At 40.6% G+C, this 21,566-nt stretch overlaps 1 protein-coding gene across 1 annotated transcript in view; it reads right to left on the reverse strand.

Moving 5' to 3' along the window:
- Positions 1–824: 824 nt before the first annotated feature.
- The window catches only part of IPMK (inositol polyphosphate multikinase), a 29,560-nt gene continuing 8,818 nt past the window's right edge, over positions 825–21,566 (reverse strand). Inside the window, exons 3-6 of the mRNA XM_031060717.1 lie at positions 16,529–16,625; positions 13,649–13,821; positions 7,399–7,480; positions 825–6,455 (exon numbers count right to left, since the gene is read on the reverse strand). Coding sequence (XP_030916577.1) covers positions 5,821–6,455; positions 7,399–7,480; positions 13,649–13,821; positions 16,529–16,625 — 987 coding nt within the window. The 3' untranslated portion in view covers positions 825–5,820. The remainder of the gene's footprint in view (positions 6,456–7,398; positions 7,481–13,648; positions 13,822–16,528; positions 16,626–21,566) is intronic.

Genomic DNA, 21,566 nt, shown 5'->3' on the forward strand with positions numbered 1-21,566 from the left:
TTTCACTGTGCACTGCTCAAACACACGTGTGTGAAAGGAAGGAGAGAACAGAGACAGTAACCCCAGCCAGGCAATACCCCTGACAAGTGATGTGAGCAGGCAACCAAGGAGTGTGATTCCTTCTTCACTTTAAACCAACAAGGAAATGGGGATTTCTTTACAAGCTTCTTCAGGGCATAACCACTATTTTTTAAATTCAAACACAAAAAAAACAAAATCCTCACAATACTGTGGATTTTGCCAGTTACAGCCTTACCCCATCATTTCTTCCAATTCTGCAGCATGGGAAGTAAGGCTGGACAGAGCCATGGGACAGCACTTAAGACTACTGAACACATTTAGAAACTTTTTGTAGACAAGCAACACAACACATTAAAAAAAAAAATTCCCAACATAATCTCCCCTCCAAACCAAACCAACTTAAAAGTGAAGCACTAAGGGTGTTCCTGCATGCTTTTAGAATCTGGTCTGGGACCTGATGTTGGATGCAAAAGGACTTGTAATCAACAACATCTTCAGCCTCCTGTGGTGCTGTGAAGGGTTTTCCAAGATGAGTTTAAAGGATTGTGGATTTTTTTTTTTATTTTACAGAGATGATTCTTGTATACCCAGCAGGTAGTCCCAACAAACAATGGCAATGGATGCTGTGACAAAAACATGGTGGTAAAGCAAACCTGGTAAATCCAAGGGAAACCCATTACAGAGTGCACAGAAAAAAGGAGAAATAAAGATGGAAAGAAAGAAGGATTCATCATCAGTGCAGGTAACAGTCAAATAAACTTTCTCTCAACAATCTTCTTATATTTAAAAGAAACCAATTATACTTGCAAGTCACTTGCAGAAAATTTTAATAATTTGCCAAATATACAGCTATTAGAATGACCCTAGATATCACTAATAATTAAGTTACAAAAGTTGGTAGATAGCACAGTACAATGTTCTATAAAATAAAGATGGGTAATATTAACAATACTCCCTGTGGTCCAGGAATGTCAGAAAATAGCAAAAAGAAATTACAAACACATACAGATCAGAGGAGATTGAGGGGCAGCTTTAGACACTTGGATCAAAGAAACTGAGACTAGCTTAGACACATCCATTCATCAACATAATGAATGTAGAACTTTAAATTTCAAAAACAATTAACAACACAGCATCAGGTGCAATTTCACATGGTTTCAGCTATGTTCCAGTACAGTTCCCAGAGGATTAAAGTGCCTTTGTGCACTGTAGTTTCATTTAGTCAGGTGCAACACACATTGTGTTTGGAAGTTACTTTCTTTTTTTAAAAAGTCACCTATGAAATAAAATAACTACTTGAACCAATGTGCATAATTCAAACTAAGGTGTTTTGAAGTACCTTTGTTCTGACTTTGCTACTAAATGTTATGTAACAAATTAAACCCCAAATCCACAAGGCCTATCTCCACTAAACAAGACCAGAGTAAAAGATATTCATTGAAACATGTTTCCTGTGGTACAACCCTTAGTTTGCTCATTTTCCCCTTTCAAACATATTTGCCCTTTGGATGACAATTTTGTACTGCAGTTTCCATTTCCAGGTTGCTGTGAACATGAAAACCAGCCAGATTTGGCCCGTGGCTATGGTGATGATACTTCCCAGAAAAGATCTTGTTTAACCCAATGAATAAGCACAGCACATTTTCTCTGTGGGACACCTGGGGATCTGCAGCCTTTGGATCCCACCCGTAGCAATTCCCTGTGCTACAGCACAGACCCAGGGTCCTGCTCAGGGCTCCTTAGGAACTCTCACTGCTCTGCTGTACCAGACAGATCTCTCCTTAAACCCCAACCTCACCTGAACTGCAGTGACGGAAGGGAAACTCCACACAGCTCAGCTGTCACTCACCTTGCCCCCAGAACATCCTCTGCAACTCATGAGTAAAGAACTCACTCCAAGCCTACAATCCAGTCTCCCGTCAGATCGTGCTGTCCACCAGCTCCACTCCTGCTCTTCCAGGGGACAGTGGAAATATCCCACAGTATCTGAGGCATCTCCTGGTGTTTTTCAGTACTGGCACTTCAACAGGAGTTATGGGGCATAAGCTTTTTAGGAAATGCAAATTCAATTGTGATGCCACCAGGGCACTCAGGGGGGGAAACTGCACGTAGGGAAAAGAAACTCAAAAGAAACTGAGAGGATGTACAACTAATCCTGACTTCAAACAGCAAGTGTGGATGTGAGTCTCCACTCTTCCAGCATCTTCCTACATTTGCTTGTGCTTCACATCATGAAGGGAGCAAGTCACTCCAATGATTTCAGGCTCACAATGTGAACACTCCTGCACACCTGACATGGCCAGCACAGCTGATGCTGTTCCTTCACCACTGCTGCTCTCACACCTGAGGCCATTTTAAACTCTGCACAATCCAGAGCACATCAAGAGCTCTCTGCAGGTGAGGAAGTTTTACTGGAGTTCTGGATTTGTAGGATGTTAACATTACTTACAATATTACATGCACTGAAATATTTTAAGAACATATGCACTCTGTTAATCAAATTAATGGAAAATAGTCGTTCCCTAATCTACTCAGTACTTTTAGAAGTTCTCCATGAAACTGTGAGATTATGGAAAAGAACATCCTGGTTATACATTACAGTAGAAAAAAACCAAAACAGTGCAAGTTTCATCAGAATCACTACTACCAGTAAAGTCTCCAGTTCAGTTCATAAAACAAATTGATTAAATTATCTGAAGTATTTCATAGTGGTATAGTAACTTCCAATGCAATTTATGCAACAAATTTTGCCCATAATCAAAAATACATTTGTAAATGCTTTTCATAACACTTTATACAACTCAAGTTCCCCTTAGGTAATCCTAAATAGTCCTCACACCAGCTAGGCAGAAGCCTGTATTCATTCTCAGAGTCCACAAGTGACAATGCTGTGTGATTTCTTCCTTTTGAGAGTCAGCTCTGCTAAACCCAACTCTTATTGCTTAAAACCATCAGTTTCCTCAGCAGGCCTAGCACCCAGCTACACCACACCAGTGTGGGGCAGCAACCCACTGTTTTATGGGACATAAACACCTACAAGCCTTGTAGCCATTCCTGTAAAGATTTCCATGGGATGGCTGCCTGTCCAGAGAGCAAAAGGGGCGTTACTGAGAGGGAGGGAGATCAATCATTGAGAGTGCATCAGTTCAGTGACCCATTGTCTCCCTCTTCATCTTCTGATTAATTACATATTCTGTTTAATAATTTCTGTGAATACATTTCCAACAGTAACTGAAAACAACTGGCTCAGACACGAGACACACCAAACCTAAAATCTGCAAGAACAGAAGTGTGAATATAAGGCCTCTGCAGGCTCAAACTCACAGCTGGTACTATGCCCAAACATCTCCACAGCAAGCTTTATTCACACAATTTCCAATAAAAATACTGTTACTTCTCAAGCTACATTTTAAATTATCAGAAATACATTCATAATAACTACTGGTACAAAAACCATGATAAATTTTTTTTATTCAAAATATTCTGACAGGTTGACAATATTCCAGGCGTGTTACAAATACTGCCATAGCCAACAAAACAATCAATACTTAAAGAGCATTCAAACACTGAGGACATGTATCTTAAAGCAGAGACAGGAGAGTGCATGGTACTAAGTGCATACTAATCATTTTCCAATAACTGACTTGAGGAAAATGCCTCATTTCTCTGGTACAAAATGGATTAAAACCCAGAAGAGATGAATTAGAGAGGACAAAAGTGATGATAATTTTTTTTTGCCCATACTCTTCTATAAGACCTTGTACCTTTATCATACAAGGCCACTACCAGTCTGGACTACTCTAGTGTTGACTATTTAAGGGATAGAACAACAAAATCATAACAGAGAAACCAGTGACAAAGCAACAAAACCACAAACTCTTTCTAAATTATGGCTTAAATTAATTCACAGAGAGTTGGGAATATATTAACTATAAGGTGCAAGAGAAATACCAGGTAGGAAACAAGTTCCTCTCTTCCTGGTACTTTCCCCCTCAGACTTCACTGTATTTCACATAAAATTTTTAACACACTGGTCTCACCCTTCCTGCAAGCCCCTTTTTCCATACTTCTAAAACATCATGTTACTAAAAGATTGGTTTCATTCTTGAATGTATTGGCCAAACATGAGTTCTAAAGTTTAAACCATGTAATTCTACACATAGTAATACCCTGTTTCTCCCAATTAACCCCAGTTCTCAAATAGAGCTAAAAATTCAGCTTTATTTAAAACAGTGTATTTGCTTGAAAAAGTATGAATCTCTTTGTCATGTAGAAAACAGATGTCCAATGAAGAACTTGTCAAGATGTGAACACAGCTGAGTGCATAGTGCAGAACATCATACAGAGAGAGCAGCAAGGCCACAGGGTCACTAAGTTCACATGAAAAAGATGTATGTTTCCAATGACTAAATCCATTCTAAAACATTTTTGTCCTGGAAATGCTTTAAGCATTAAAATCTTGCTCTAGGGATGGCAGGACTCCTCCATTCCCACTTTTCATACAGCTCACTGTAACATGCATGGCAGCACAGCCACCTACACAGCATACAGAAGAGACACACCAAAATTGCTTTGGATACATCATCCTGATCTCAAGTATTCCATACAAGCGCTGAATTTTTCTTAGGAAAAGGAAGGAAATAGGACAGCTTTCAAATGACACAGCTTGCCTGTGTGTCATTAAAGAAACCTGCAGTGTCTGGAGCCCAGGACGGAGAGCCACAGCTCCTCTGGCACGAGCGCTGGCACAGCTGGTGGCTCCAAGGCTGAAGGATCTCACAGGAGGCTCCTCTGCCTCTATTGCTCGAGGTTCCATCATTGCTCCCCAGCAGCTGAAGCATCAAACACTCACTGCAAAAATGCAAGTGGCATACAGCCAGCAGAGCTCTGCACGCTCACCCAAAACACTTGTTTCCCCATTGCACTGGTTTGCTTTTTAAAGCAATGTTGTTGGAGAAGGGCCACGAGAACAACAGTGAGACATTTTCCTTAATCACAGCATCAGACACTCCATTAACAGACTGACATAGTCTCCTAAACCAAATTAGCTCCTGGAACATCTTGCTTTTGCCTTCTTTTGCTCCTTCTTAGGAACAAACAGTTTCTCTAGAAGTTGTGCAGTTTAAGCCTGTTATGGTATTGTACTCCAGCATTTCCTTAGCACCTCAACACAAATTACATGGTAGCTCATCTGTGGTGAACATCAGCTACACACATCCACAAAGGGGGAAGGGCTGAAAGAACAACAATATTGTCCCATGACATGGAAAAGCACTTTGGGATGGACTGGCTTCAGGTGAGACTGCTGACTCAGAATGGGATTTCTCTCCAAGCAGAGTTACTCCAGTTATTCAAATACAGTAAACACAAGGGCAGTACTGAGGACATCAATCCTGCACCTTACAACTTTCAGTCTATTTTCTAAACACCTCTTAATGGAGATGTGGCTCAGTGTCAAGGCTAAATGGGCAAAAATGTCATCTATGCTAAAGTCATTAGAGGAACTAACATAACCCTTGCTTCTGGTAGTCCTTGGACTTAAGCCAACCACACACATTTCATTCTATTAATTTACCTATCCTGCTTTATCTCAAGTATCTTCATCCTTTCACACTTCCTAATTAACTATCAATATTTTTCCTGAGTGAAATTATAAAAAGTTAAACCCTTCTACCAAAAGTACAAAGACAAATAAAATATAGAACAATACAAACCCAGTTATACAGCATTACAAGTGCAGAAATTCTTCATGTTGTTGCTCTTTATCATTGGCCCCCAATAAAAAACATAGCAAAGAATTTAGTTATCCAAAATATTTTGCAGTACTGTGATGAGATTCTTCAGACCATAAATATAGCCCTCATCCTTTGTGTTGCTGGGAAACACATGAGCAAAATCGATCATTCGGACCTCGACCTTTGCACTTTCCTTGGGCTCTGCTGGCATGTGATAGAAAACTTTTTCCAGTTGGGGTAGAACATTTCCATTCAGGTGCTCCTGTGTAATGCATGTGCTGCTTTTCCACACATTGTCTTGCTCTGAGTTCTCAACTTTTAGCGAGAGCTGGCTGTGGTGCCTCTTGGAGCACGACTTTTTGTGAAGTGCATAAAATTTCGACAAGCCTTTACCTACAGAGGCTTCAATTTTTCCATTCTCTGTAGAATTTATTACATGAATATTATTATTATACTCCAATACATCTCCACCTGACAACAGGCCTTTGGGTACTCTTCTCTTCTCTGCCAAGGTGACATCACTCAGCCTCATGGTTGTTGCTTGGCATGAACCCTCATAGACAAACAGCAGTGAGCTTGCGTAGAAGTTGAGCTGTGTCTGGCCCTCAAACCACTCCAGAATCTTTTCAACCTTCTGAATGCTGGCAGCTACCACATCTTTTCTCAAGCAGTACCCACTGTGGAAAAACTTTGAGATGCCTGCAAGAAATACACACATATTGGGATTACTTTCACTTCTGAATGGAAAACCAATGATTTTTTTTGTCTTTTGGCATGAGAATAGTTCTTATTTGAAGGAACAGACACCATTCAGGTAGTTTCTGTTCAGGTAATTACTAACTAAACCCAAAGTGAACCTGGGAACGCTGAGACCTTCAGTCACATCACTGCTGTGTAATACTACAGCTTGGGCTTGGGCTGTAAGCACAAGTAAATGCATCAAGCACACAGTAAAAGAACATGGTGCCTGCTCCTGGTCAGCTGAACAAGTGTCTGGACAGTTTTGGGCAGGGACCCATTAAATTCTCCATGCACAAAGAGGCTCAAGCAGATTGATATTATGAGTGTGTTTGTGTGTGCACCTTCTGTCCCTTGCTGGGGGACAGATGAGCAGGTGTCAGCTAATATCAAGTCTACAATCATTATCACCAAACAGCCCCACGATGGCAGCATTTTTATTAATTGTTAATGTAGAGCAACATGTGGACTGACTTCAACTGATAAAGTCCTTTGAATTCAAAGATGCTTTTGTAGTAGCTTTCTAATAGAAAATACACTTAGATATTCACAGAAGACAACTAGAGACAAAAAAAATGTATTTATAATAAAAACATGAAATGCTTTTACAACATTCTAGTTTCAAAGCTGCAAAGAAGTTGAATTCTAGAATTCTCTCCCTTATTAGCAGTAAAAGAGACGTGATGAGGAAATTCCTATATTCTGCACTGCTGTTACAGCCAACTGCACAAAATTCCAGGTTGACAGGCAGCTCAAGCACTACAGGGAACAGCCAAAGACCCATGTGACATGAAAACAAAAAAGGACTTTTAAAACAGGAACGCCCAGAATAGTTTTTCCACACAGTTCTATAAATCAGTATTTAAATGAAAAGATCCAAGCACATCCCAATTCCCTTACTTACCATCCTTTACTGTTTCCTTGGTCAAGCTCCTTCCATAGTGCTGGTTTTGTGTCTCATAGCTGTCTGATGACACGTGGTACACCTGAAAGAGGCAAGAAGGGCACTCCCTGTGTATTGTGAAGCACCAGTATTTCTGCAGAGATACCTCACAGACAGGCCACAAAACATTTAGCCCTCACAGTTTTCAAGTTTCTTGCAGCGCCCAGCAAAAAAAAAGTGCTCTCCAAAACTCTCCCTTCAGCCCTTGGGCTCCAAGCTACAGCTTTCCTGTGCTAGAGACATCCTGGTGGTGGCAAAAAGCAATGTACCCCTTACAAGGAACTCTTTTTTAAGGCTTTGCAAATTACAACTGAGACCTGAAGCTATCAGACTCCTATCTATGTTACTGTGGATGTTAAATCAGTGAGACAACAGAACAAAAATTTCAATGCAATTATTCTGAGTTCTTCAGATTATAAAACTATTTAGCACAAAAGCAAAACAGTAAGAATTACTGTATGTGACCACCAAGGCCCATCTCCCTAAGACACATCTGCAACTGTCAGCACAAATGAGGCTGCACTAAATAAATGGCAGCAGCCAGGCAAAAGCTGGTTCCAGCCTCAACAGCAGTACTTCAGCTCTCATCTGAAAGGGAGGCACCTCACATGGGTACAGTTTTGTCCATATCAGGAACTGTACAAGCTTAAGAACTTAATTCAAAACTGCCACACATATAGACATATTTTCTCTCACACTGAAATATTTCCATAGCAGCAATGAGCGAGGCAACAAGGCCCAAGTGTAATTTGTTTATGAGAGCACAGACAATTTTTATTTGCAGAAATAATGGTGTTACCAAGCAGGCAGTTGTCTCTGGCAGGAACTTGGTGCTTGGCACTTGTTCAGACCACCCATCCCTGTGGCATCCTCCCCATGCACAGCCCTGCCCTCCCTTCACTGCTGTCAACAGAGAGGATCCCACTGGACGAGTCTGGGCACACAGCTGAGGTGCCTGCTCCTCATCCCTCCTCTGGGACCTTATTCTTGCTGAAGCCAACCAATAAAGCCCACAACAGTGAAAGAGCAGCAATAAAAAGAAATATTACAGGAGCATTAAATGAAGATAATGGAATTCCCTGTTTTCATTACAGCCCACCACCCCAAAATGTCTCTTCCCCATCCAAACAACAATAAAGTTGATCACACAGATCCCCACCTCCTGTTTTGGGAAGAACACTCTCTAATAGCTTTTATTTTAAGAAAAAGATTGATTTTAAGTCTCCAGCCATGAACTGAAGGGGTTTAAACAGTTCTCATTATTCTAAAAAAAAAATAAAGAGCTGTAAGTCCAAATGTTTGAATTCAGTAGCAGAGACACTTCACACTGTTATGATACTTGGCGAAACTGAGGCCTCCATGTCTATGGAATGAAGAAGGCCATAGCAGAGATGAGTTATTCTAAAACTGCATCTGACAACTGTGATTTTGCATTCACAAGAACAATATTTTTTTCTCCACTTAATTTTTGCTGAGTTTTTTTTCCAAAGCACATGAAAAAAGTACCAGCATACAACACAGAAACTCAAAGATTACTTATGTAAACACGCTGAAGGTACCAAAGTAACCTTCAAAAACATACCAAAAGTTTCAGAACTTTTTACAGAGCTACAAGTCAAAGGCAGTTAAATAAAGAATAATGTTGCTTAGAAAGAAAATCAAGAGTCTGAAGACTACACCTAAGTTGTCACTAGCTGTGCCTTCATTTTAATGATATTAAGTGTTCTCATGTAGCTGGACAAGGGGCAGCTTTCTGCAGACATCAGCACTGCAGCAGTACCTGACCAAATCTTGTTTACCAGAACCTTCCTTATCTCTTCCTGTAGGAGCTGCAGTTTTTCTGACATGGGCACTAGCTCAAACATGCTGATTAAAATCTGCAAGCTCATCTTGTTTTCCAAAGAAACGCTGGAGCAGCACATCAGACCCTGTGCTTCTGAGCTGGGCTTCCCAAGAAGGCACCTCACCTCATAATTTGAACAAAATCATCCCCCAAATGTCTTTCTATACAGCTTACAGACATGCTGCATTAACAGCACATTTTTAACTATACAAAACAGTGAGTGACAAAGCACCAAGTCCCAGAGCCACAGGATGAGTGTAATGTATGTGTTTAATTAACTGCCTTGTGCACTCAGAAGGCCCTGGGTCACCCAGAGGCTTGGCTGCAGCCAGTGGCACTAAAGGACAGCAGATCTGCATCATCACGAAAACCATCTCTGACCACCACCTTGAGACTTTGCACAACTGCAGGAAGAGACTGGCTGAACATTCCTGGAAAACCTCACTAAAACACAGATACATCACACCCCATTCTCAAAGCCAAGTTCAAACAGAAACCATCTCTCACCAGCCCCTGCTCCACCCTCACCCAGCCAAACACAGGGGTGGCTGTGCTGGAGGAGCAGGAGGCTAAAATCAACGTCCTGTTTGACCTCTTGCTCTCCTGTGCTTTTGTTCACATGGGCACCACCAATCACCTGCTATTAACCCTTCCCAAAATGACACTGTGCCTCTGAACCAAGCTTTTTCTGCATCCTTGTTGTTGCAGCTGTCTGTACTGGCCCATTTCTGTCAGAACAACAAGTCAAGCCAGATCTGTAACCTTAACAGCAGCCAAGAAATTATTAGAGAGGGAAATCTCATTTCTTGTCCACCTGCCACAGCCCATTTTGCTTCTTTGTTCCTCTGGCCTATTTTGACTGAGTGCTTCACATGACTAACTGCACCCCCAAATGCTCTGACAGTCAATATACAGACTTTTAGTCAAGTCCTGACATAACTAAGTTGTAGAATGAAATCATGCTGAAATTTATCCAGTGGAAAAGCAAGACTATTAATCTCCTAAATAAAAGAAACTACAACACTGCAATTAAATCATGAACCATCTTTAAAACGGCTTAATACAGTAATTTTAGACTCCCAGAACTTCCACGAAGCATCTCACTAGAATAAATTTCTTTTATGTAATAAAAGACCACCTGCTCCAGCTTGGAAGATCTTTATTTCAGGGCTTTTGGTTGGTTTCTTTGGCTTAGGGTTTTATTTATTTATGGTTTCATGGATTTTTTGTTTGCTTTTTTAAGTTTTGTTTTGCTTTGTCTTCCTGTTCCCTTAAACATCAAAGCTTGAATTAGACTTATAAATGTAAAAACCCCAGTTCTGGTAATTTTTCAGTCTAGAAGAATCTGAACAGCAGATGCAAAATTTAATACTTTTATGACTTCACTCCTAAACCTTGTTACTAGCAGATCAAAGCTTGTGAAAATTACCACAGTACTAGAAAGAGTTCATTAAAACCTCATAAAATAGAGTCAGTTACAGTCTATTTCTGCAGGAAAACATCCTGCAGAATCATGTGCTATAGATTAGAAAATTCACTTGTAAAAGCAGCTTTGATTATTATACATTACTGCCTGCATGTTCATAGGCACTAACAATAGAAGTCAATGATGGATTATAATGTTAAAATTACATAATCACCAGTTTGTGCTTTAAAAAAGCATTTCAGAAATATTTTGGAGTAAGTGAGATTGCAATCGATGCCCTGGAAACAAAAGAAAATCTGCAGAATCTGGGAACTGTGGATTCCAAAGGGCTGTGAATGTGAAATGAGAGCACAGCCCACACATGGTGCTTGCACTCAGCAGCAGGCAGAATGCTCTGTATTTAACACTGCCTGTGCTGTGAAGAGATTTCTTACCTGTTTGCATGTCTGCTACTGAAACCATATTGCAATTTGTATTTTTGCTATTGCCACAGTACCTGAGACTTCCAACTTCTAACTCTAAACTCTTCCAACTTCTAAACTCTAACAATTTTCATAGCAAATCATGTCCATTCTGACAGAATCCCAGGATGATCTGGTTTCAAGGGACCCAGTTCCAATCCCCTGCCATGGGCAGGGACACGTTTGACTAAACCAGGCTGCTCCATATCCTGTCCAACCTGGCCTTGGATGCTTCAGGGATCCAGAGACAGCTGTTAAAGAAAGGAACTTCTCCACTAAGTACACTGGGGTTTTAAATAATGTTATTAAAATAACTGTGCTTCCTAAATGTATTTCCATGCATTTATTCTGTCTATTCAGTGTGTTATGCTAAATACAGATCACATGCCAGAACTGTGTACATAAATTAATGCTGGGCTAGACAGGAGACTCCTATTTTTAAGGACACACCACACATATTTTATATATGAACAGATGACTGCTTGTTTACCAATGCATAAGAAAAAGCTGTTTCAATAGCCTTTTGGGTAAAAATACACTGTAAATAGATTTTGGGCTAAAACCCCCACCTAAAACACTTTTTAGCTTGTATCTGTTCATGACAACTTATACAATGGGTGCTTTAGTAAAAGTGCAGCTACGTTCTCTGTTTTTCCTGGCCCTCTCCTTCTTGGCCTTGTACAATTTTACCCCACAAGCCTGCCTCCCTGGTAAAAAACCACTGAATGGAGAAATTACAACCAAACCCCTGAACTTCTTTGTTACATCATGTTTGGTCCAGTGAACAAAACAACTTCATCCAGCACGTGAGCTGTTCTAGGCAGTACATATCTGTGCAGGAGTGTTTTATAGTATGGCCTGAATGTTGCAAAAATAAAGCAAGCATGGAGAACACCCCATAACCAAGAGGCAGAAAACATGCCTTGCGAATTCAGACTTTGCCAAGTACTGTGTGAGGGCAGGAGGAACCTTTTCAATTCTATTTGGAAAACAAGCTCCAACATGTAATTGAGTGCCAAAGGCAAAAATCCAAATTTCATCTAGTTAAAACACTGGATGGAAAACTGCACTACTTGGGAGAATCATCATCATACATCCAGTCTGAATTAGGGGATTGAAAAAAATTCTGCAGCAGGACAAAGGCACAAATGAGTGACAAGGTTAGAAACAATAGTCACAAGCATACCACAGAAGAAATCAATCATTCCTTTTGCACTGTCATGAAACATAGGACATGAAGCACATTGTTTTACAAATGAGATAAGAAAGGTTACATAATGACATCAACCAAATCCAAAACTATAATCTCTAACCTCCCTTTTCCATCCAAACTGTTTGGCTGTTTTTTGACTTAACTCCCACATTCTTGCTCACAGGCTTACGTAATTACTACTCATGAGCACTGTAATTTATATAGCAGCTTATCTCAAGGCAGAGTGAAGGGCTGGGAGGCTGGGCAGCTCTGCACAAAACATTACAGAGACATTAGAATTATCTTGAACAATGGTGTAATCTGGCTGCTGCTGCTATTGAACAGCAAAGGGGAAGCTTATCAAAGTCTCCAGCCATTTATGCTGCAATGGCTTGAGGAGCCCTGGCTTTGTGTATGAGAAGAGAAACAAAAGTCCCACATCAAAAAGAAAACTACTCCTGTACCTACCATTGCAGAGAAAAGTACTCTTGAATTCCATGAGGAGCTCAGTGACATCAACACATTTCTCTTACTGAGCCATAAATGTTCTGTACAGCTTTTCTTTACATTGAAGTTTTAAAGTAGCCAATATACACCTACTGACTCCTAGTATTTCTAAGAATACTAAGAATTAATAGGCATGTCTGCATGCCCAACTAACCTTCCCCTGACAGCTGTTCCTTGAGTGTGTAAATATCAAAAGAAGTTTCCTTCTGATAGAAAACCTTTTAAAATGTAAAACATAAGCAGCTGTTCATGGCTATATGCATCACCTCTGAGAGCTTACTTACTCTTCCCTAAAAAGAAAAAATATCTGTTTTTATTTAAAAGCAGAGTATAAAGATGAAAAATGTGGAGGATACAGCTCACTACTGAATTATTAGAAAGACTGGTTCAGTATGTAAATCTCTGATATAAGCCTGAAAAAAAATAAACACAAAAGTCTGCTTAACAATTTTAAATATCTATTGTGATGGTGAAGAATTAATTGCAACTATATTCAGTTTTAAATACCCAGCCCATCTCTTGTATACATACAGAGTGCCCAGGTTGCAAACAGCTTGCCCTAATGGACACAGCCAAGTAAAATAATTGTTTTGAACCAGGGCAGTGCTTTGGAACCGATTTCACAGGACAGGTGATACCAGCACTACCAAGACATTCAGGTAACACTGTATTTATGTGTAACTCCAGAGGGTTGCTGTTTGCCAGGAAAACCAGCTGCTGTACCTGGTGTGGGACAAGAGGCCTGAGCATAAACTTAAAGTGGAGACAAAACAAGTCCTTACCCTCATTCCAAGAACCAAAAAGCCAATCTCTTCCATCAGAGGGTACTTGCTGACCTGCTGCTGTATCTTCTCTGCTGAAGCATAGGGATCATAACTTTTCTGACCTATTTTTACATCCATTATGCAGGGCTTATTAAACTTACGGGTCACATCTTCCAGTTTTAGATATGTATCTGTCAAAAAAAACAAAGCTTTTGTTAACAGTGGGTCATAGCAAAATAATTACATAGCTTCTGCTGAGCACCTGTGGAGGAATGTGAAGAGTTTAAGGCTTTATATCACATGAATTCAAGAGTCAAATTTGTCTCTGAATAAAGGCTAAGTCATGGTCACTGACACCCACAAATTCTATTGCTATAAAAATCTAAATGCTTTCTTGTTTAGAAAATTGTATACAATTAACATGCATTAACTTAGCATTCAAATTCAAATTATTGCCCAGATAAAATCCCTGAGTAGCTTTTATTAAGTCATTAACATATCACAAAGAGAACTACTAACCACATACAAATGCAGGTTTGCAGCTGTGTGGCTAGTTTTGCAATTCTGTTGATCTCCTGTGTGATTTTAAAAATGAAGAGAACATTTCAGTTCTGGCCTTCAGGGGCTCAAGTGCAGCTCATTTTGCTTCTTTTTATGCCACTCCCATCTACACTTGTTTCTCATGGCACACCTTTTGGGGAAGATGCTCTTGGAATCCTAGGCTGCCTTTCATCCATTTCTAACAGCCCTGTGGCTGGACTAAGATACCCTGAAAGTACTTGGAGTGCCTGAAGATTTAAAGGAGTATCTAAACCCTGATGGAAATTTTCATTACCAGCATGACCCCCACACTCACTATCAGAACTCAACAAGAAAATGGAGTCAGTACCCAGCCAGCTCTCAGACAGCTGCACCCACCTCCAGCCCTTGCCAGGAATGGCATAACCAACACAGCCTCAACGCTGGTCTCCTTCTTTTTATGTCCTTTCTAAATCCACCTGTCACCAGGCACAAACTTCAAGTCTGCTTTTCTTTCCAGTACAGCCTACTCCATAAAGGTATTTCTTTGGCTTTAATGCAGTTTGAACACAAAAAACCATTGTATCATACCTCATTCCTGCAGTATGATCTAAACTGGGATTGTGAGAGAAAGCAAAACTAGTTCAAGTTTAAAGAGGCACAAAGTGCCTTGTTTGAAAGTTGTACAGACAGGTAACAAACCAGTCCCAGTCAAGATAAAGGGAACAAGCAACATTTCATTTACACTTAATAAGTAGAAACACTTTCTTAAGGAAAAGAAATAAAAGGGACTTCTACTACTTTAAGTCACTACCACTGGATTGTACAGAGCTGTGATCCCAGAGCCTGCAGAGCAGTGATTGCCAAGGGAAAGGTCAGGCTTCCAATATCAAGACTGCAGCAAACCTACAAATATATCTTCAATCTACATTTAGGAACAAGGTACACATACACTCTGCTAAGCTCCATCATCTGCAGCAACTTTGATTTCTATCAAGACTACACAAAGCTCATTAGCACTACAGATAACAGAGTTGGAAGTGCAGTGTTTTGGTTGAACTGCTGCCACAGCTTTCTATGAACAGGACTCATGATAGTGCACAGCCTTTTCAAGAAGCAAAACAAACAAAACCCAAAGTTTCTCTTCTTTAAACAGTTATTCCTATTGCCTATGGGACCTTCCAAAACCCAGCTCCATGGTGCACAGTGCTTTTGAATCCCCAAAGCAATGAGCTATGTGCTGAATTACTGTCTCTTGGTTAGACCACATATCTTCACATCTGAAGATCATACTGCAAACAGAAAAAAAATTATTTGCAATTGAGAGGGAATATTAAGTAAACTCCATGACACATTAAATTGTCATGAGGGAAGGAAAAAGAGGGAAGGAAAAAGATAGCTCTTGTAGAGATATTTGAGTTAGTGCCAAACAGGAAAGCATGAAGCTAAATCTGAGCTAAGAAACTGCTGGTACTACCACAATCTTGCTTTCACTTTTTTCCTGTAGGTATTACACCATGTCTTTGGATACTGTCCTACTACTTCTTTGAAAAACAAGCTATCAAGTGATAGCATAAGCAGAAGAAGACAGAGCTATTTTAAAGGAGCATGGCATCCAGTTTGGTGCCCATGTATTCAAATAGATTCCATGGCATCCCTTTGTTGTGTGTTCCAGAAGCTCCATTTCCCCAGTGTGAATTAGAAAAGCCCCCAGAAAAAAATCTAGTTTCTAATACAACAATATCTATTTTCTCTTGAAGACACAATCTTCCAATTGTTCTACCAAAACCACCCTTTTCTTCCTGACTCCCAATGTTATACAAACACAAATTTTAAGACACTAGATCTTTGTTTCATTCAAACCAGTAACAGAGGATGGCAAGTAGAACTCCCCACCATGACACCTGCTGAAATAAGTGCTTTAGGAGGTAAGGCACAGTGATGGGATCCAAGCTCTGGAGAAACAGCAGCAGATTCCAATCTGAATGCTTCCCCAGCCCAGGAGTATCCATCTTTCCTTTCTTCCACACCCACAAAGTGCTTCTTCCTTTGATCACCTGGCTGCACATGACCACAGAACCAGCCCACTCCTCCACCACAACCTCACCCAGAGCAGGAGCAATGGGGCAATGTCCATCAGGCCCAGCTACTCAGGAAACCTCTGCTGTACAAACAGCCACACCCCATCTACCCTGGGAGGAAGACTCCGAAGATCTAATCCAGCCACAAGACTGCAAACTGGAGCCAGCTGTTAGAGGGAATGGCAGTGGGTTCCAAAACAAGTCCAAAAAAACCCGAAAGCGCTCAAAACTGCCAAAAATTAGTCTCCAGAAATGTTTTTCAGGAGGTTTGGATTAAGAGATAAAATTAGAACAGTACCATTTGGTGCAGTAGGTGGTGACCAGACACCGAAGTATTTTGGCAGATATTCCCGCAGCTCCAGAAGAATTCTGTCGCAACAGTCAGAGTCATAAACCTGAAATAAAATAGGGAGGCTTGGAGAGATCATTTTAAACATTCATTTCTGCTGGTGGGGGAGAGAACAAGTAGCTGCATGGTACTTGGCAGCTGGCTGGGGCCAAACCATGACAATTTCCAATTGTCCCATAATTATACTTTCTTACAGTATTTGTTTTTATAAGTCTAAGATATTTACCTTACATTCAAAAAACATACAAGATGAAGATGATAATTATCACAATCCAACATAAATGAGTGGAATCCTTTCTTTCAAATTTTCAAGTGGCAATGATGCATCAACCCTAAGCACAATTTATGGCTTAACTTAAATAAAAATCTAAACTGTGATTGTTAACTTCAAAGCCTAGCTATTGAAAAAGGTGTTCTCACATTTGCATTCAAGACTGTGTAGGATGACTGCACTGTATTATATATCCAAATCTTTTTAATTAATATCAGGTAAAGTATAGAAGCTCAAACTAGATAGCATTTTCTCATCTTCCTCAAGACAATTCATGCTGTAGAGACTATGCACAATTCAAATATATTTCTTTTCATTCGCTTTTAATGCTTTCAACATTTTTTTTCAACTTCTCTAGGAAAAACAGTAACAGTATGGAACCAGCAGCTGGCTTATATTCCGAAGGAACAAGTCTGCAGTTAAAAGAAGCTTTGGATACTATCTGTTGTGGAACTGCATGGCTGTTACCAGTTTGCAGCACGCTAAGAGGGTTTCAAAACCATTCCATTGCACAGATTCCCCCATCCCACCCAGTGATGTAGTTGCAGACATAGGGGATTGCCTGTATCATGCTTCCACAAGCTTTGTAGACTGAAAGATCCATATCCACACAGGTTACAATGACTGTCACTGCATTTAGGAGCCATCTCATCCCACTCCCCACAGAGATGTCCCAGTTGTGCTGCCATCAGAGTGGTGTCCTTCCCCTCTGCCCTACCATGGCCACCCAGCAACAGCCAGGGCGCTGCACAGTGACCTGCCATGCTCAGGGTTCTGCTGTCACTGCAGTGCAGCCAGAGCCCACTGCAAAGCTGGCAGCAAGGCAAAACAAGTATCAGGGGTTAACAGCTCTGCAGACTTGGCTCAGCTCACTGTGTCAGGCCACATTTAACCACACTGGGGGATACCTGCCAATAGCAGCTACAGAGGGGGGTAATGCAAAATACAAACCTGTAGTGTTATGTTAATACAGCTAGGGAGAAAAAAAAATGGACCTGAAGTCCACAGGCTATTTTAGAGCATGGAGGCAAGCCTTGGCTCTGCTCACCAGTGCCCGTAACTCGACACAGCACCTCATGCAGCAGCACTGTTAAAATTAGTTAATGGGAGTTTGTCCTAAATTTAGGCTTCACTGCAAAAATCTCAAACTAGGTGAACTCAAATCACCAGTGTGCTTCTAACAGAGGGACTTCTCCACAGCTAAAGCAGGGCTCTCCTGGGCTTGCACCAGGCACAGTTCTGACACCCTCACTGTCAGTGGGCAGTGATCAAGAGCATGATACACCCATGCTGACTGTGTGCTAAGGTATTGAATTTGACCCATTCCTTTAACCAACTCATGGTACAGGCCCCATTTAAAAGAGACTAAGGCAAAGGGCTGAATGCTGAAAGCTCAGAGTAGACAAATATGTGCACAGTGTATTGCAAAACTCAGGGGTACACCCAACACCACACCCTCTGCCAATACTGTTGCTATCTTAAGTACAGAGAAGTTGCTGGGTGTGTGCCTTTCAAGCCACAGTGTCACATCACAGGGCACTGACCTCTCTTCACATGCCATGGTTTGACAAGCTGGCATGACCACTGAGGATGACACATAATTGTATGTCTAAGTCCAGTTTCCCTCCACTTCAGCATAAGCTGGTATGCTGGTACACTGTGCTCTAAGATAAAAAACTTTGTTTGCCCCTTTGATCAGTGTATTTATGCAACATTTCCTCACTGAGCCTCAAGGGGTGCCAGCAGAGGACAGTGCTTTCTCCAGCAGACTGCAATGTAGCTTGATCTTACTCGTTTAATGAAGAAAAGAAGAAGCTAAGGCTGGAAGAGAGAGGAAGATGAGCAGCAGGGAGATGCTGAGGCACAGACTTGATCAGGCACAGACCTGATCCCTGCTCTCTTTGGTAACAGCTCAGACAGCTCTGCAGGCAGCACTTTCTGGGCCAGCACTCCAAGCACTGACTGCTGCCATTACTTCATGCTGTATACAAGTAGTACAAACCCAATTTTTGTTTACTGTGGTAGCTTATGATCATAGCACCTTAAATCAAAGATAGGGCACTCCACTGCACTAAAGGAGCACTAATGCTCTTTTCCCAGATGAGTCTGAGGAGATCTGAGAGGCAGAAATCATCACTTCTTTACATGGGAGCAAGTGCATATAAATAGGTCAGGACCAAGAGCAGAGCAATGGAAACCAAAAGTGCAACAGACAGCAAGGAGAAACACTGAATGCAACTGAAAAAATAGGCAAACATAATAACTCAATTTATTAGCAAAAGGTTGGGAGAAAGTGAAATGTCAGGAGACCACTTGAGTTTTTTTAAGAGAGACCAGACCCTTGACTTACTTTTTAAACTAAGTCAAATTAGGCCATTAAACTTGGCAACTTAGCAAGTAATTATGAGTATGTTCCTGTGTATTTCAAATAGCAGGATACAACAAAGATACTCAGATAATTTATAATGGGGTGTAATAGCCCAAAGTTGAGACCAAATGGGGGAAAGAGCTCCAGAAGCAGTATCTTCCAAGTAGTCTATTCCTCAATAACCTGATATAAAACATTTTAAATGGAGACAGAACTCCCAATAATGCATTTTTCACTATCACTACTTTGACATAACAGAACTAACTGCATTACTTCTGTCTCTCAAGAAGTTATCTTGCTCTCAGAACCAATAAGAAACTCTCCTCATAACTGTAACATAACATTTAAAAGGCACTTATTTGACCTTAATATAGACCTCAATCTTAGCCTGTAATGTATTCACATGTCAAACAAGAATAAGCACTCAACTAATAAAGATCAGAGGAAGTCATTTGGTGTGGGCAAAGCAACAAAATCAGACATTTCAGGAATTATGCTCATTCCTATGCAGGACAGAACCACTTCTGCTCATTAGAACTGGGCCTCATGAGCAGTACACATGTCATGGGCATTGCTTCTCATTTCCTACAGTACACATGTCATGGGCATTGCTTCCCATTTCATACAACCTGGTAGCAAGCCCCAGAACACCAAATATAAATGTAATCATGATAAAACCATCCCTAAAGCTACAGGAAATGTACCATGCACCTCATGCCCCAAAAGGTATTGCTACCAATACTGCTGCAAGATTCCTGAAAAATACAGGTTATCGCTCACCTCAGGAAAACCTTAATAAATAAACCAACAGATTTTTACTTACATCAGCAGTATTCCAATTTTACTTCAAGAAACAGTGCTTTTTTTTTAATGTAACAGTGGAGGTCCATCTCTCCAGCCAACACTGACAAATACAAGCCATTTCTGTGTTAGCATATATAACATCTTTATCCAATAAATCAAGAAATGCAAAACAACTCTATGCCAGCTCAGCCTGGGGAGTTATCCCTTCTACACATCACAGGCTACATTCTTCCAATAGCACCGACTGGAGACATAAAATGTCCCCAGAAAAGCAACTAAATAGGATGCTGACATTTGGAGGGCTCACAGCATGACCATTACAAATTACAGCCACTAACTCACAGGAGGAACATGCTCCAGAGATGTTCTGTGGCAGTTCAGATACTCTAACAGACACCATGAAGTCATAATTTCCAGTCATGCAGGACTTTTTCATTCTGAGGCTTATTTACCATGCCTAAATTTTTAATCCAAAGTACACTCTGGGGTTTCCTGTAACAGATTAATCTGCTTTTAATGCAAAGAGGGGCTGCTCAGGACAATGGGAATGTTCTTTTCCTTATTTAAAAGACAACAGAGTTTTTTTCTAAAGAGTGGCTAATGACCTAAATGATAGAGGGAGGGTAAAACAAGTGCTTAAATTTCAACAGGAAACTAGTTCTAGTAGTACAGATCTGTCTTCAAATGTCCTGATGAAAAAATACCACTTTGACAGAAAAGTAATCTACAGAGAACCTTCTAAAGTACATTCAAGAGTTAGTTTAAAAGAACATGTATTTTAAAGCCATTTGAGTAGGAAACTTTAAGTGTCAGAGCAGGCATATCAATCTAAAGAATCACCTTTCTTTGCTGCCAGCTATCATAAACTGTCCCTAAAGGCAGCAGCACTACAGCCTGCAGAGTCTCGGATTACACAGCCAGCTGCCAACATCAGGCAGAGAATTCACTGTCCACCCTGGGATTTGAGACTTTTTTTGAGCAGTTAATGCAGCTAAGTCATGCACTTAAATTAGCAAATGCAAGATTTACAGATGCTAGGGCAGTCTTAATTCCCTCTTCCATTGGGTATGTATTATATCACAGACCTTAATTACCTGAGCACACACTGCATTTCCCTCCAGACTCTTACATCAGCCAGTTACACCAGGCAATGGCAAGGGTCACAAAACTGAGGTTGAAACAGCAGCTGTGATTTTAGCAATTCATATCTGCTTGTTCGACAACTCAGACAGCCCTGGCTTTTTCCTGCAGTGGTACCATCATGGTTTGAGTTGTGTCCACAGAATCTGTTTCCACAAAAATGACTGGCATTGAGCCAGCTCTGCTTATATTCAAAATCTCACACCACAAGAACTTCGGAAGTTAAATATCTGTGAATGCTGTTACACTAAATACTACCACAGCAAATTGCTTTATTTACTATCTAATATGCAGCCCTATTAATGAAATTGCAATCATTTTCACTGAAAATACACAGGGAGCACTCCCTGCCAGCTCACGGCAACTTTTTCAACAACCATCATCCCCAAGTCCTTCTCCCAGGG

This window comes from Geospiza fortis, unplaced genomic scaffold (assembly GCF_000277835.1).
Source record: "Geospiza fortis unplaced genomic scaffold, GeoFor_1.0 scaffold92, whole genome shotgun sequence".
In the NCBI taxonomy this organism is placed as follows: domain Eukaryota; kingdom Metazoa; phylum Chordata; class Aves; order Passeriformes; family Thraupidae; genus Geospiza; species Geospiza fortis.